The sequence below is a fragment of the Lutra lutra genome, chromosome 14, assembly GCF_902655055.1.
Source record: "Lutra lutra chromosome 14, mLutLut1.2, whole genome shotgun sequence".
Lineage (NCBI taxonomy): Eukaryota > Metazoa > Chordata > Mammalia > Carnivora > Mustelidae > Lutra > Lutra lutra.
Window position 1 is genome coordinate 59,816,495 of NC_062291.1, and position 14,543 is coordinate 59,831,037.

The following is a 14,543-nucleotide window of genomic DNA, read 5'->3' on the forward strand; positions in this document are numbered from 1 at the left end:
TCAACTTTATTCATGATTCCACATTTCAAACACCTAAGCAATTCTGGAATGTTGATATTTTTATAGAAATGAGCAAGGCTCCCCTTGAACCTGGTTTTTTCAGTTATCATGGATACGTGACAGGTGTATGTGGACATTAGTGTAAACATTCCCAGGTATAATCTTTTATTTCCTTTCTCTCCCACTTCAAAATGCAAAGTCATTGACCAGAAGAAGTCAGAAGGTCAACAGACTAGATTGAAAACATGTTTAGAAGAAATAAACCCACTTCAGTAACACTGACCTAATCCTTAACATTCATGACGTATATGACCCTGGACATCAAATTCTCAAGAAATTATCATTCCCTAAAAATATACTGAACACAGTATGGCTTCAGTGAAACACAAACTATATCAGCAATGAAAAGAGAAACATTTGGGGTGAACCAGTAATGTATCAATCTGGTCATTCTGTGACCTGAATTTTGGCAAACTGTTCTACAGCCCAAAGAAGGCCTGCATTTGGGATGAAGGAAACAAGTGCAAAGTTCCAAAGGAGCCAGGCAACTAGCCCTGGGCGGGTGTCCAGAACCAGAAAAATCCAGGAACACACAGTATGCATGATGCCAGGAGATAGTCTACACTCCCGCTTTAGCTACATGGCCGGGAAGATATCCCTGCTGGACCCGATTAACACTTGTCCAAGACCACAGTTTGCCAATGTGAGAACTTCACTGTGAGGAGCAGGAGAGCAGACCGGAAGCTGCTTATGGCCAAGACCATGGTGCATGAACCTGGGCACGCCTAGGAGTTCACACGGTCTCTGGCACAGGGCGCTAACATGGCCAAAGCATTGAAAGGATGAGCCACAGCGAAAGCCCTAAGCCTCCCAGAGGTGACAGTCAAAGTGAGGACCTGGGATGGCATCACACAGCCCACAAGCCCTCCTGCCAATGGTGACTCAGGAATTTCCGCAGCTGAAATACTACAACGCGCAACGTGAAAAATGACATATGATCTGGATCCTAAGGTCTGAAAATAGAAAGGAATAAGAGGCAGGTCTCCTCAAAATGGTTGATGAACCTGGTAAAGTTAAATCTGGAGACGACAAATCTAAGGGAAGACATGATTACTGATTGTTTTCTGGTCTATTCATTCATCCACACTGCATCTCCTTCAAGTTTTGGCTGAGGGACACCTCGGTGGCACAGTCGGTTAAGCATCCAATCACGATCTCAGGGTCATGAGCTCAAGCCCCACATTGGGCTCCACGCTCAGCACAGAGTCTACTTAGGACTCTCTCTGCCTCTGGGGCACTTGGGTCACTCAGTGGGTTAAGCCTCTGCCTTTGGCTCAGCTCATGATCTCAGGGACTCTCTCTACCTCCTCTTCCCTCTGCCCCACCCCCCTGTGCTTGTTCTCTCCTCCAAATAAATCAATCAATAATAAGTCAATCTTTAAAATCAATCAAATAAATAAATAAATCTTTAAAACAAAAACTTCTGGCTGAAATGTCTTTTCTATTTCCATCATGACCACCCTAGTGAAAACCCTATCTACCCCAACTCCCACACTCAGCCTCTTCTACTGATATGCCTCTTCTACTCTATTTTCACAGCATTTATATTCGTTTAATCTACTCCATCATGACCTTATCTATTACATTTACAGTTGGCTTCTCCTCACAAAACTGTAAGCAAGGGCAGAAGATTCTGGGTCTTTTGGTCACTGCTGTGCTCCAGCTTCTAGAACAGTGCCTAACCTACCCTTAGTGGTAAGCACTCATCTGCTAATTGACTGACTGACTGAATTCAAACATCTGAGAATCTCTGATATGCCAGGCTAGGAGCTAAATGCTGAAGATTTACGAGATAAGTAAGTAAGCCATCATCCCTGCCCTGAGAGAAGTCATGGTCTTGTGGAAGACAGACATAACATTATACATCATGGTAATGAGCACAGTAAGTACAGTTATTCCTAAGCTGTGAACAAAGTCCTGTGATAACTCGGCCTGGGCAGAGAGAGCTAAGGATTCAGCGTGGAAGTGACCCTTGGCCAGGCCCTGCACAACTTACAGTTTCCTGGAATGTCAGGAACCTGGGGTGGGGGGGAGGGGATTGTGAGTCATGGAGGACAAGATGAAAGCTGGCTACAAATTATACCACATACCCAGCTCAAAGTCTAGATTTGCCCTGTAGATAATGGAGGAGCTACCGTGTGTGCATATGTGAGGCAAGGAGCAGGTGACATGATTATCAGCTTTCTTTGCTATGAAAGATCCTCCTAGTTGCACTGTGCAGAACCTTTAAGATTTTTTTTATTTGAGAGAAAGGGGGAGAAAGAGAGCAAGCGAGCACGAGCAGGGGAAAGGAGCAGAGGGAGAGAGGGAGAAGCAGATGTCCCGCTGAGCAGGGACCCTGATGCAGGACTCCATCCCAGGACCCTGGAGTCATGACCTGAGACAGGCACCTAACTGACTGAGCCACCCAGGTGCCCCTGCACTGTGCAGAATCCAACAGAATGGGGAGGAGACTAGAGGCAAGAGGCCACCACAAAAATCCTAACGAGAGGATGGTGGGCTGACTAGGACAGCAGCTTGGGAATGGTGAGGACATCCGAGCAAAAGGAAGAACTCAGAGCTCAGAACCAGCCAGGACCTAGGATGATGCAGATGCCAAGACAACATCCTAAACTATCCCCCCACAACCCCCCCCCCCCAAAAAAGCCTTCAAGTATTTACAGACTGCCATCTAAATTTGTTCTCTGATCAAATACACAACATAGGAGGAAGCCAACTAAGAGGGAAGGCCATGTAAATGACCAAAACAGGAGCACAGGGCAGAGGAACAAGCACCTGTCCAAGACGATTAGTAAGTGCTGTAAGAAGTGTTGAAAGGTTACTAAGTGTGTAAGAAACATACAGTTTTAGAGGAAAGTCCCCAACACAGAAACTGTCTTTCTTTCTTCGTCAACAATGGAGTTCCACCGAATCTATCCCCAGTGTCTCTCAAGATAACCCTAGCTGCCTAAGTCCTCCACTCTCAAACTTCATCAGGACTCTCCTTCAGCGAAACTCACATTACTTGTCTAATCATAACCCCTCCTTCAGCAAAACTCATTAATTACTTATCTAATCACAACCCGAGTTCCAGGACTTTTGCTCAGAACCTCCCAGCCTCCTGACAGAACCCTGGGCCTGTGTGCCCCTCATTTCTCCCCTGTTTACCAAGGTATCTGGGTAACAGCATGTGGAAAATAAATCAGATGATTCCAAGATGTGGTCCCTTCCATCACAAAGGCTTCGCTACAACACTGGCCCAGAGGAGCAGTAAGGGCAGCTGCCTTACACTGCACAATACCCACCTGGGCTCTCGTAACATCCCAAGCCCATCCCCACCTACCCAGCTGCCAGCTTTATCTTCTTTGAACACTTTGACTGGGTTAACTCCTCTGCTCAAACCTTCAGGTGGTTTCCCCTGTCCAAGGTGCCAAAATCAGCCTGGACATGCTCCTAGCTCCAATCAGGTAGGTCTCTCTTCTGCCTAGACCCACTTACCTCCTGACCCCAAATTCCCTCTACTCCAAAAAAATACCTCTCCTTTTCCTCCCTCTGTGTTTGCGGTTCCCAACCCTGGCTGCACTTTGGAGTCACATGGGGAGCTTTTAAAACTATGCCCTTGCAGGGAAGGGAACTGGGGGGAGGAAAGGGGAACTGGGATCTGAAAGGGCAGGGAGGGAATGGGCAGGGAGGGAATGGGCAGGGAGCGGGGTTCCTGGGTGGCTCAGTGGGTTAATAAGCCTCTGCCTTCAGCTCAGGTCATGATCTCCGGGTCCTGGGATCGAGTCCCACATCGGGCTCTCTGCTTGGCGGGGAGCCTGCTTTCTCCTCTCTCTCTCTCTGTCTGCCTCTCTGCCTACTTGTGATCTCTCTCTGTCAAATAAATAAATAAAATATTTAAAAAAAAAAAAAAAAACTATGCCCTTGCAGGGAAGGGAACTGGGGGGAGGAAAGGGGAACTGGGATCTGAAAGGGCAGGGAGGGAATGGGCAGGGAGCGGGGCTCCTGGGTGGCTCAGTTGGTTAAGCATCTGCCTTTGGCTCAGGTCATGATCCCAGGGTCCTGGGATCAAGTCCCACATCAGGCTCTGCTCAGCGGGGAGCCTGCTTCTTCCTCTCCCTCTGCACACCGCGTTCCTTGCTTCTGCCTGCGCTCTTTCTGTCAAATAAATAAAATCTTAAAAACAAGAACAAAAACAAAAAATGGACAAGTAGGACAGGGAGTGAAGGAGCACATGTACCCATCTGTACATGTGTATATAAAATTCCCCAGGGGATACTATTCTACACTAATTCCCAGAATTGGGAACCAGAGTCCTGGCCTCATTACCCAAAGTTCAGCCCACATCCCAATTCTATCCCTACCACTATCCCTGGCTTCTGAATCCCCTTCTCCCCAGAAAAACACATACACACAGAATTCTGCATAAAATGTCAGGGTGTGGGGGTGCCTGAGTGCCTCAGTCAGTTAAGCATTGGACTCCTGAATTCAGCTCAGGTCATGATCTCACAGTCGTGAGATCAAGCCCCAGATCAGGCTTTGCACTGGGCGTGGAGCCTGCTTAGGACTCTCTCCCTCTTTCCCTCTGCCCCCACCCCCTTGTGCATGCTCTCTCCCAAAAACAAACAAACAAACAAACAACACAACACAACAAAAAAAAAAATTCAAGGGCTTCAGAGGCCCCTTAAATAATCCCCTATGGGATCATGAACCACAAACCAGTCCTTTCCTAACACAGATGACATGTAGGGGTTAGCGAGTAAATGCCTTAACCGTGGTTAAAGAAAGAGCAGATCTGGGTCCAGACCTGATTATCTTGGTCATTCCATTAAAACTCCCTTGGCTTGGCATTTCCACAAATGGCTTCGACCTAGTAGCCACAATGTGACTGTCTACGTACAGCACAGGACCCAGCAGCCACAGAGGCCAGGCTTGCCGTCCGGCCCTACCACATGCATTACCCCGGCCTTCAGTTCACACTACTTAAACCCTTGTTCATGGACACTTCAACAGACTTTAAACCAAACTGAGTTTTCAACCTTGTCTCACCTTTGCAATTTCTAAAGAAAATATAGTTGACCCTGAATGACACAGGCTTAAATTGTGCAGGTCCACATACACCTGGACTTTTTTCCCCCCACAAACCCAGTACAGAATTGGAAATATATTTTCCCTTCCTTACAGTTTTCTTAGTAACATTTTCTCTTCTCTCACTTTATTTTAAGAACACATACAAAACACGTGTTTTGTGTTGTGGTTATCCATAGGTGGCCAGTAGCCTATCGGCAGGTCAGTTTTGGGAGAGTCCATAGTGATTTAAGGACTTTCGACGGAGTCGGCACCCCTAACCCCCACACTGTTCAAGGGCCAACTGTCCATCCTTTCCCAAAACTCACCCGCTTCTCCTGGATAGCTGGGCTGTTATCCCCGAGGGCCAGGCGGGAAGCACAGGTCCGGAACTCAGCGAGGCCGAGGATGGGCAGGTACTCATGGTTCAGACTGCTGTCATTAGCGAGCTTCTGCTCCACCTTCCTCACAACCGGCAAAACCCAGGGCTGGCAGTCATCTGTGCGGTAAGCTGGAACACAGCGAAGAGTCGCTTAAGAGGGAGGAGGCAGGCTTCATTCAAGGAAAAGCAGGTGCTGGGACTGGGTGCCTTCTACCTCCTTCCATCAAACAGAGAGCGAAATGAAAATCAAGTTCATTTCCTGACTGTCCATCTGCTTTGGGCCAGGCACTGGGTGAGGCGCTAGGGCAGGCAAGACAGCCATGGTGCCAGCCTTACAGATACTCAAGCTCTTAAATATGTGACCTCGAAAAAACAGAATGCTGAAATATCACTGGGACATCACAGAGCCTGATGAACAGAGAGTGCACGAGACAGCACTCTGCACACTCACGACCACCTAACAGTTGCTCTGTTGATCGTCCTAGCACATTGAGATCTGTAAAGCCATGAGTCCAGAATCATCTTCCTTCTCCCAAGAAATCTCCCAAGAGAATTCTGGAAAAGTGCTAGGTGCTACTTCACATGACTGCTGCAACTTCAAACATAAAATGTGGAAAGGAGGTGGCAAAAGGCCTACCTCCTCCTCTTGTCCTAGAAGAACAGAAGTGGGACAAATCGTGAGCAGAGGCCCCGGGGCTGAAGAATCCAGCAGATGGTTACACAATCCCGGACAACCTATTTGATGTCTGCACACATCTTTGTCCTCTCTCTGCCATGCCTGAGCATCTGACTATTCCTCTTACTTCATATTCCACACTTTTATTGATCTAAATGTATCTATTTCATAATATTTAATCCTGCCTGTAGCAAATTTCTAAGCACCTCGACACTGAAAGTATTTCTAGTTCTGTTATCCTATCACTGATTTTTTTCTCCCTCTTGTACCGTATGATTATCTCAGGATTACAGCTTTAGAGGGCACCAGCTGTGGCTTGCACCCAAGCCAATGATCTGAGCTGATTCCCCACAGGGGTCACCTGACTCTGCTGGAATGTTTAGTTCTCCAACAGACCCACACTTTTTCAAGTGATTTTGAAATCGAAAATTTTAGAGTAATTCTGATTATTTTATCTTGTTGATTTCTGCCCAACATGAACCCCTGACTTCTTTTTAAAAACCACTTTTTAGGGTGGTTGAGATTGTTTACAGAACAACATATGCTGACTGTAGGAAATTTTAAAAAGCCCAGAGAGCAAATGATAAACATTATGATTAATATGTAATCTCAGCACTCAGAGATAGAGTATGAACATTTTAGTGTACAACCTTCTGAGCTTCTACATGAGCATATTCTTTTATAAAATCTGCATCATATTGTATATAAAATTTTCAACACGCTTTTTTCCACTTACTAAATACAAGTATTTTTCATTGTCATTCACTATTCTTTTAACAGATGATATATTCACGTCCCCACTCCATCCTAAGCCTCCATCTATCTCGTTCCAAATCCTCCCCTCCAATAAATAAGTTATTCTTCATTTCTTTTGTATCTTTCCAGAATTTCCCTATGCATACATAAGCAAATACAGCCTCTTATGTCCCCCTTTTTTACATAAAAGGTAACATATACTATACACTGTTCTATTCCTTGCTTTTTCTAAAGATATTTTTCTGTGTACAGAGTGCCCTTTGATTTTTTTTTTTTAAAGATGTATTTATTTTGAGAAAGAGAAAGAGAGCACAAGTGAGCGAAGGGGGGGGGGGTGGAGGATGCAGAGGAAGAGAGAATCTCAAGCAGATGCCAGGCTGAGCAGAGCCCCCTTCGGGCTTGAGCTCACCACCCTGAGCTCATGACCTGAATTAAGATCAAGAGTCACATCTTAACCAACTGAGCCACCCAGGTGCCCTCTTCCATTCTTTTTCTACAGCTGCATAACTGATGAATGTACCATAATTTGTTTTGCCAGTCTCTTGTTGATGGACATGTGAGCTATTTCCAATTTCTGGCTATTATGTAATAACAATGCTTCAGTGAACAACCTCATACATATGTCATCTTCATGTAAATATATCCATAAGATAGATGCAGGGTTGAAAATGGAACTGTAGGCTAAGAAGTATGTGTAAAAATTTGTAGTTCTGACATATATCCAAATTGGCCTCCACAGGGATTTTATCAGTTAACACTCCTACCATCAGCATGTAAGCATCTGCTTCCCATAGCCTCATCCAGAGTAAATTTTTGCCAGTATGAGGATGCAAATGGTAACTCAGGGTAGTTTTAATTCACATTTCTCTTATCATGAATTCAGTTGGTCATTTGTCTTATTTACTTATTTACTCTCATACATATTTATTTAAGTAGGCCCCATGCTCAGCACTGAGCCCAACACAGGACCGGAACTCATGAGCCTGAGATCAAGACTTGAGCGGAGATCAGGAGTTGGAGGCTTAATCCACTGAGCCACTCAGGCGCCCCCACTGTTCATATTTATGAGCCATTTACAACACAATTTTAGTAGCTAGACTACATTCCTTTTCATGCAAAATTTATTTACTATTTGCATTGCTTCTGACTGATATTATAAACACCGTGAAAAATGTTCTTATATCTTTACATATATTCATGCATGTTCCCTTAAAGTTTCTAGATGTAAAATTACAGTCAAAAGTCATACAATGAATAAAGACTTTATAAGATCATTTTGACTTGGGGTCTTTCTTTTTTTTTAAGATTTTATTTATTTATTTGAGAGAGAGAGAGAGAGAGAGAGAAAGCATGAGAGGGGAGCAGGTCAGAGGGAGAAGCAGACTCCCCATGGAGCTGGGAGCAGGATGTGGAAGGCAGTGGCTTAACCAGCTGAGCCACCCACGTGCCCTCAGGGTCTTTCTTCTATCAATGAACTCTACCCTCTAGGGATGTGTCATCTATGAATCTGATAAGCACCTCAAATGAGTAATAAGAATGTAGATAGAAGTGCAGACTGACACAGCCACTAACCCATCAACGGTCTCTAGGTAGGTGGCTGTGACTCACAACACTGTGGCAACACTGCCACAACACTCACACGCTACCCCCTGGACTACCAAATTCCTTCCAAACAAGTCAGAAGCCTATTGTATCAGGTGGGATTTAGTCTGGTTTTTTTTTTTTTTCTTTTTAAGATTTTATTTACTTGAAATGAGAGAGAGAGAGAGAGAAAGAGAGAACACATGTGTGTGCAAGAGCAGGGGGTAGGGGCGGAGGGAGGGGGAAGCAGGCTCCCTGCTAATGCAGGGCACGATCCCAGGACCCTGGGATGAGGACCATGGGATGATGACCTGAGCTGAAGATCATAATCTGAGCCAAAAGCAGTCGTTCAACCGACTGAGCCACATAGGCACCGCTGGTGTGGTTTTTTAAACAGATGTCAAAATAACCACTTCCAAGTAAGAGTTGTCCCTGAAGATTTCTCTATATTCTTGGAATTCTTCTTTTGGAATTATTTTTAGACATGATGTCTCATTATTTTGAATATCCTCACTGGTGCCAAATCTTTGTCCTTTGAAAGTAAATTTGATTTCTGGAAATGCAACTTGCAGCAAGGGCAAACGTATCTTTAACTAAACCACACAGAGGGGATACTATTTAGATGTACAATGTGGGTGTTCATAGAAAAACCAGTTCTGTTACGCTTCATATCTGTGTTTGGAGATTATGTGTATTGCAAAATTATGCCATATGTATTGTATTTATGATAATTCATTTGTAAACCATGTATTATAAATAGGAAAGACAAAAAAAGTCCCAGAACCACCATTCTTACCCATACCGTCTATTTTGTACTACTCTAAAAAATCTTGTCGTAAGACTAGATGCAAGGAGTCATTGTGTCTATATTGTGACAAAGGAGAAAGTGGCCAAGTTATACCTCCCCTGCCTCCTCCACAGTCCAGTTTCTCCCAGGTTCAGTTCCAGGTTCATACCCCAGGCCTTGCCTAACTGCCCTAATGAAGCAAACAGAAGAAGGTTCTCGGTGACTAGAGCAATGAGGTCAAGCATTATTAACAACTATGATTCCTACTCTCCCAGTGGATTTTCATTCCTGTCTGTCAGACCCAGGAGTTTCTCATCCATGTTTTCATTCACTCATTCATTCAACAAGGACTTACTGAATCTACCAAGGAGGAGACATTGGCTACAAGTAGCTACACAGAAATGTGCAAGGCAGAATAAGATACTGTCTGCCCTGGAGGAAACACAGTATATACAGCCCTTAATTCTCTTGTAACGAGTCAGGGAAGACTTTACAGAGAATGAAGGATGAAAAGTGAGTAGGAATTTAAAAGGTAGTCAAGGAACGGCATTCCAGCGTGGAAGCGGAGTCTTCCCTTCTGCCCTTCTAGTTTCTTTGGCTGGTCTAATAATTAGATTGCCATAACAGATTAACAGGAGAAAAACAAAAGTTTAATAACCTCTACCACCTGTATACATGGGAGAGACACAGGACAACAACTGAGTTAACTCCATACAGTGGCCAAAGCCCTTACATTAAATACCACCTTCAGCTAAAGACAACAGATGTTGGGGGTGGGGAGTCAACTCTGCAAGATGACCTTAGAGGCACAGGAAACACGAGAAAGGTCAAGATGCAGATTTAAGCCCCGCCTCTCCACTGATAGTTCCTCCAGATTTAGAGTCACCTGAGAAAGACATTCTTACAAATGGATATTTCCCTTATAAATGTAAATGTTTCTTATAAAAAGGGTAACTTTTACTTGGTTTTCAGAATTTCTCCTGTATTTACAGTTTCTTAAAAATAACCAGCTTAAAAAAAAAAAAATAATAACTTAGGAAGTGCCTGGGGGCTCAGTTAAGCAGCCGCCTTCAGCTCAGGTCAGGATCACAGGGTCCTGGGATCGGGCCCCAAGTCGGGGTTCCAGCTTAGCACTGAACTTGCTTCTCCCTCCCCCTCTACCTGTAGCTCCACCTACTTGTGCTCTCTATCAAATAAACAAATACAATCTTAAATAAATAAACAAATAACCAGCTTAGAGCCTATTTCGGGAGGTGGGGGGGGTTACATTTTGCTTCCCTTCACCAGACTGAGGGAACGCCTGTTTGAAGGTCCAAGAGACTTGGAGACAGGAGGCTTCTGAGGATCTGCATCTTTGGGGCTCAGACATAGGACCTGTGGAGGAATACGGGTCAGAGTCTTGGAGGACATCCTCATCTAAGGAACATAGTTTCAATGGGGAAACCACTGAAAGCACTCAAAGAGAGTGATGTGGATAGTGGTCCATTTGAACAGGATCATCTGAGTGACATGACAGAAAATAAACTGCAAAGGGGAACAGGGATGGATAGTGAAGTCAGGCGGGTACTGCGGGCATTCAGAGGCAGTAATGGAGTCTCTGATTCAGGTAGTGGCAACAAGGGTAAAGAAAAGACGAGATACTCAAAATAGATTTATGAGGTATAAAATACAGAACCTAATGACCAAATAAACTGATGTGGGAACAGGGAAAAGATGACAAATGACACAAAAGTCTGTCTAGTCTGGATAAAGGCTGGTGGTGATGTGGGGATGGGGAGGGGGTGGATGGAGAAGGGGTCCCACTAAGATGTAAAACGTAAGTAGAAAAAGAAAGATTGAGGGGAAGGTGGAAATGATGAGTTTTCTGAACATGCTGCATTTGTAGGATGTGTTTAGCAAACTGTACCGAGGATGGGTCTGGCTTTCAGGGAAGTAGCGCAGGATGGAAAGAAAGATTCCCTAATTACAGATGTCAACAGTACCTGAGCCATCGTAATAACAAGGACTTACTGAATACTTAGTACCTACGAGGCACTGTGCTAAGCGCTTTACTTTTTCTTCTAACCCATTTAATTCCTGTAATGACTCACAATACAGATACTATGATCTGGAAACTGAGGTCAGAAGCGTTGAATAATTTGCCCAAGATCAAGTGGATTATAAGAGCTAGGCTGTCATATTATTAAGTTCATGGGTCCATGTGGTTTTTTTCTAAGAGCAAGAGAAAGCCTGAAGCAAGCAGACCCCAGAGGCCTGTGTGACGGAGGCCTCTTTATCACACAGGTTTCAGGGGAGTTCAGGAGTGCTGCTTTCCAGAAGGAAGGAAGAACGCAGAGAATTAAATGATCAAACCATCCCCCTCCTTTCCCCTGAACATCTCCACTTTCCTCACTCCCCTCCCCAGGAGCCCCTGCACATATATATGCCTCTTAAGGCCCTTTTTTCCAACTAGAGTCCTGGGACGAGGGCCGGGGAGTATTCAGAGACACCTGATACAGCACTTCTATCCGACAATTTTATGTGAAGATGCTAGACATCCCCATTAAAAAACACAACGAATATTAAAATAAGAGCATTTGGAACTAAAGGAAGGAACTAAAGGAACTAAAGGAAGGAACTAAAGGAACTAAAGGAAGCTCAATTCCCGTGATAAACAGACTGGAGTCTGTGAAGCAATGTCTTGTTCAGGCAGCATGAGGCTGGACCCATGTCCCCCCTGCCCTTGAAGCCACGGGTCTCAAACCCTGAGAAGCACCAAAATGGCCAGCTCAGGGTACGTTGTACTTAAATGTGACGCTCTGCTTTACCTAGAAGGAAATTAGGGAACCAGTGCCAGCAAGAGTATCTCCGGAGAAACTCAGCAAGTAGAAACTAGGTAGTGAAATTATAGTTGCAGCTTATTTTAAACACATCCAACAGCACTAGAACAGGAGCTGGATAATCTCCCCTGGGTTTTATCTTAAGCGGGTGGGGTGGGGAGTATCTTCTCCAAAGTCAGTGATTAATTAATTACATTTCCTTCACAAAGGATATACTTGGGGATTTGTATTAACTAGAGCTAGAACATACAAAAGCTGGAAGGAGACCTCTCTTTCTACTCTAATTAGACCCTTATCTGAGCCCCTGCCATCCACCAAAAAAGAGATCATAAAAAGAAAAATAGTATTTTTATCACTTTTCACTTATGTATCACATTTCACACACATTTCACACATAATTACTCATTTAATCCTCAGCCAACTAATGAGGCCAACATCATTATCCTACATGTAACGTGCTAGTGAATGTTTGAGTAGAATTTGAGAGAGGGAGGCATTCCATCTCTGTTCCTCAACTAACAGACTGAGTTCCAGGATGCTATACAGCCCTCCCAAGGTCACGCTGCTGGACTGCAGGGATGGCCTGTACTGAGATCTCCCGGCTCTTCCCACTACAGTGCACACTGGCAGCCTCTGGACCACCTAAAGGACCCAAAATAGAGGAGAGGACAGTTCCACCACCAATAACCCTATGACCTGGGGCAAACTACTTTATCCAACTGGGCTTCAGCTTCCTTCTGGCGGCAACAGCCCTCCAGAGACCTTGTACACATTAAGATTAAAGGCACACATTATTTGTTCCCGGTAAGGAGGGAACGTTCCTGGGTTCCTGGGAAACATGACAAAGGCACCGTCACAGGTGAGATGACCACCTGAACTGCAAACTCTACTTCTGGGCCAATCACTTCTGGCCTGGGTTGACCAGGCGCTACTTCTCTGCACCCAGCAGTTTATTTCTGAACCAATGTCAGAAATGATTTCATTTTGCAGTTCTTAAGCTGAAAATTTTTTTCAACATCTTCTGTGCAACCTACCCAAAGAAATGCCAAAGCAACTCTTGTATAACCCGTACTTATTTGCCAGACATTATTCTAAGTGCTTGAAATGTATTTGAGTCTCACAAAAACCCGGTAAGATCGTTTAATGGTAACTGAGACCCCCCTCCCCCCAAAAAACGGAACATTTTTAGAAGATGTATTTAAGTCAACATCATATTATATATCTGGCCCTAATTAAATACTTGGAGGTTATAAATTGGATTTAAATTAAGAGCTTGAATGGTACCCGACTCCAATTCAACTCAAGGCAAACTTTCAATACTTCTCCTACTCAGTAAAAACATCACTTACTCTCCATGGCTGAAACTATATGGTATTTACTTTTTAAAAAATGCTTTATTATGGAAAGTTTCAAACATACACAAAAGTCACAAGAATAATATAATGGGTGCCAATGAACTCATTACCTAGCCTAAACAAACCATACTTTTTAATGGCTTTTTCTCACCTCTTTCCCATACTCCTTAGTGAAGACTTATTTTTAACAGGTCCTATGTACAGTCAGTGCAGGAAGCCTGATTCTGAACCTCCTTCTCACCACCATCCACTACAAAATAGTTCGATTTTCTCTTTCCAAAATTTCTGGTCCTTTCACTCTGAATCTGTTCCTTAGCATGAACATCGTATTTTCTTCAACCTGGCTGGTCTTTGTGTATGATCAAGTGTGTTTGGAGCTTCAAACATTTAAGTGAGAGTGATAAGAAATGACAAATTCACCGAAGGTTAGAGTTATTCTGAGGTACTCCAATCTAAAGCCTTCTCTTGCAGAAGGGGAAACTGAGGCCCACGCTCTCAGCTGTCCAAGCAAGAACTGAAGACAAGAATGGGCGAAAGCGAGCTTCTACTTCCTTTCCACTCTTTCCACTCCTTCCTACCATCTCTAACCATTCCTACCACATCTACGAGGACCAGAATATGATTCCCAGGTCCTCCCAGGCTGCATTAACCTGTGTCAGAAGCACTTTAGATTTCTATTGTATCACACCTTGATGTTGATATCCAGGAGACCAAAAGCACGCCTCAGGCTTTCTCCCCACAAGGCTTGGGTAAAGGGCTGATTGTGACCTACCTGGTAGTCACTCAAACATTTACTAACCCAGACAAGAGTTTCCTAAGGCTCAGAGTTCTCCTTCATTCGTTCTCCAGCAACCAGGACATCAAGCCTATCAGGATTCCTGGCTTCCTCCCTCCCCTTATCTTGGGCCTCCCCATTTATTAACAGTTGAAAGGATACAGTAGTATAAAGAACACAGAATGGGGAATCAGTAAAACTGGGTTTGTGTCCTGGCTCTTACACCTGCACTGTGGGCCTTGGACACATCTCCTTTTTCCAAGGACTCCACATGCCCCTCTGTAAAATGGGCAGGTTGAAAAACAG

The 14,543-nt window shown here is 44.3% G+C and overlaps 1 protein-coding gene across 1 annotated transcript in view; it reads right to left on the bottom strand.

Moving 5' to 3' along the window:
- Nucleotides 1–14,543, bottom strand: part of GOT1 (glutamic-oxaloacetic transaminase 1) — a 32,474-nt gene that overhangs the window by 17,589 nt on the left and 342 nt on the right. Inside the window, exon 2 of the mRNA XM_047702642.1 lies at nt 5,436–5,617. Within this exon, the coding sequence (XP_047558598.1) occupies nt 5,436–5,617 (182 nt within the window). The remainder of the gene's footprint in view (nt 1–5,435; nt 5,618–14,543) is intronic.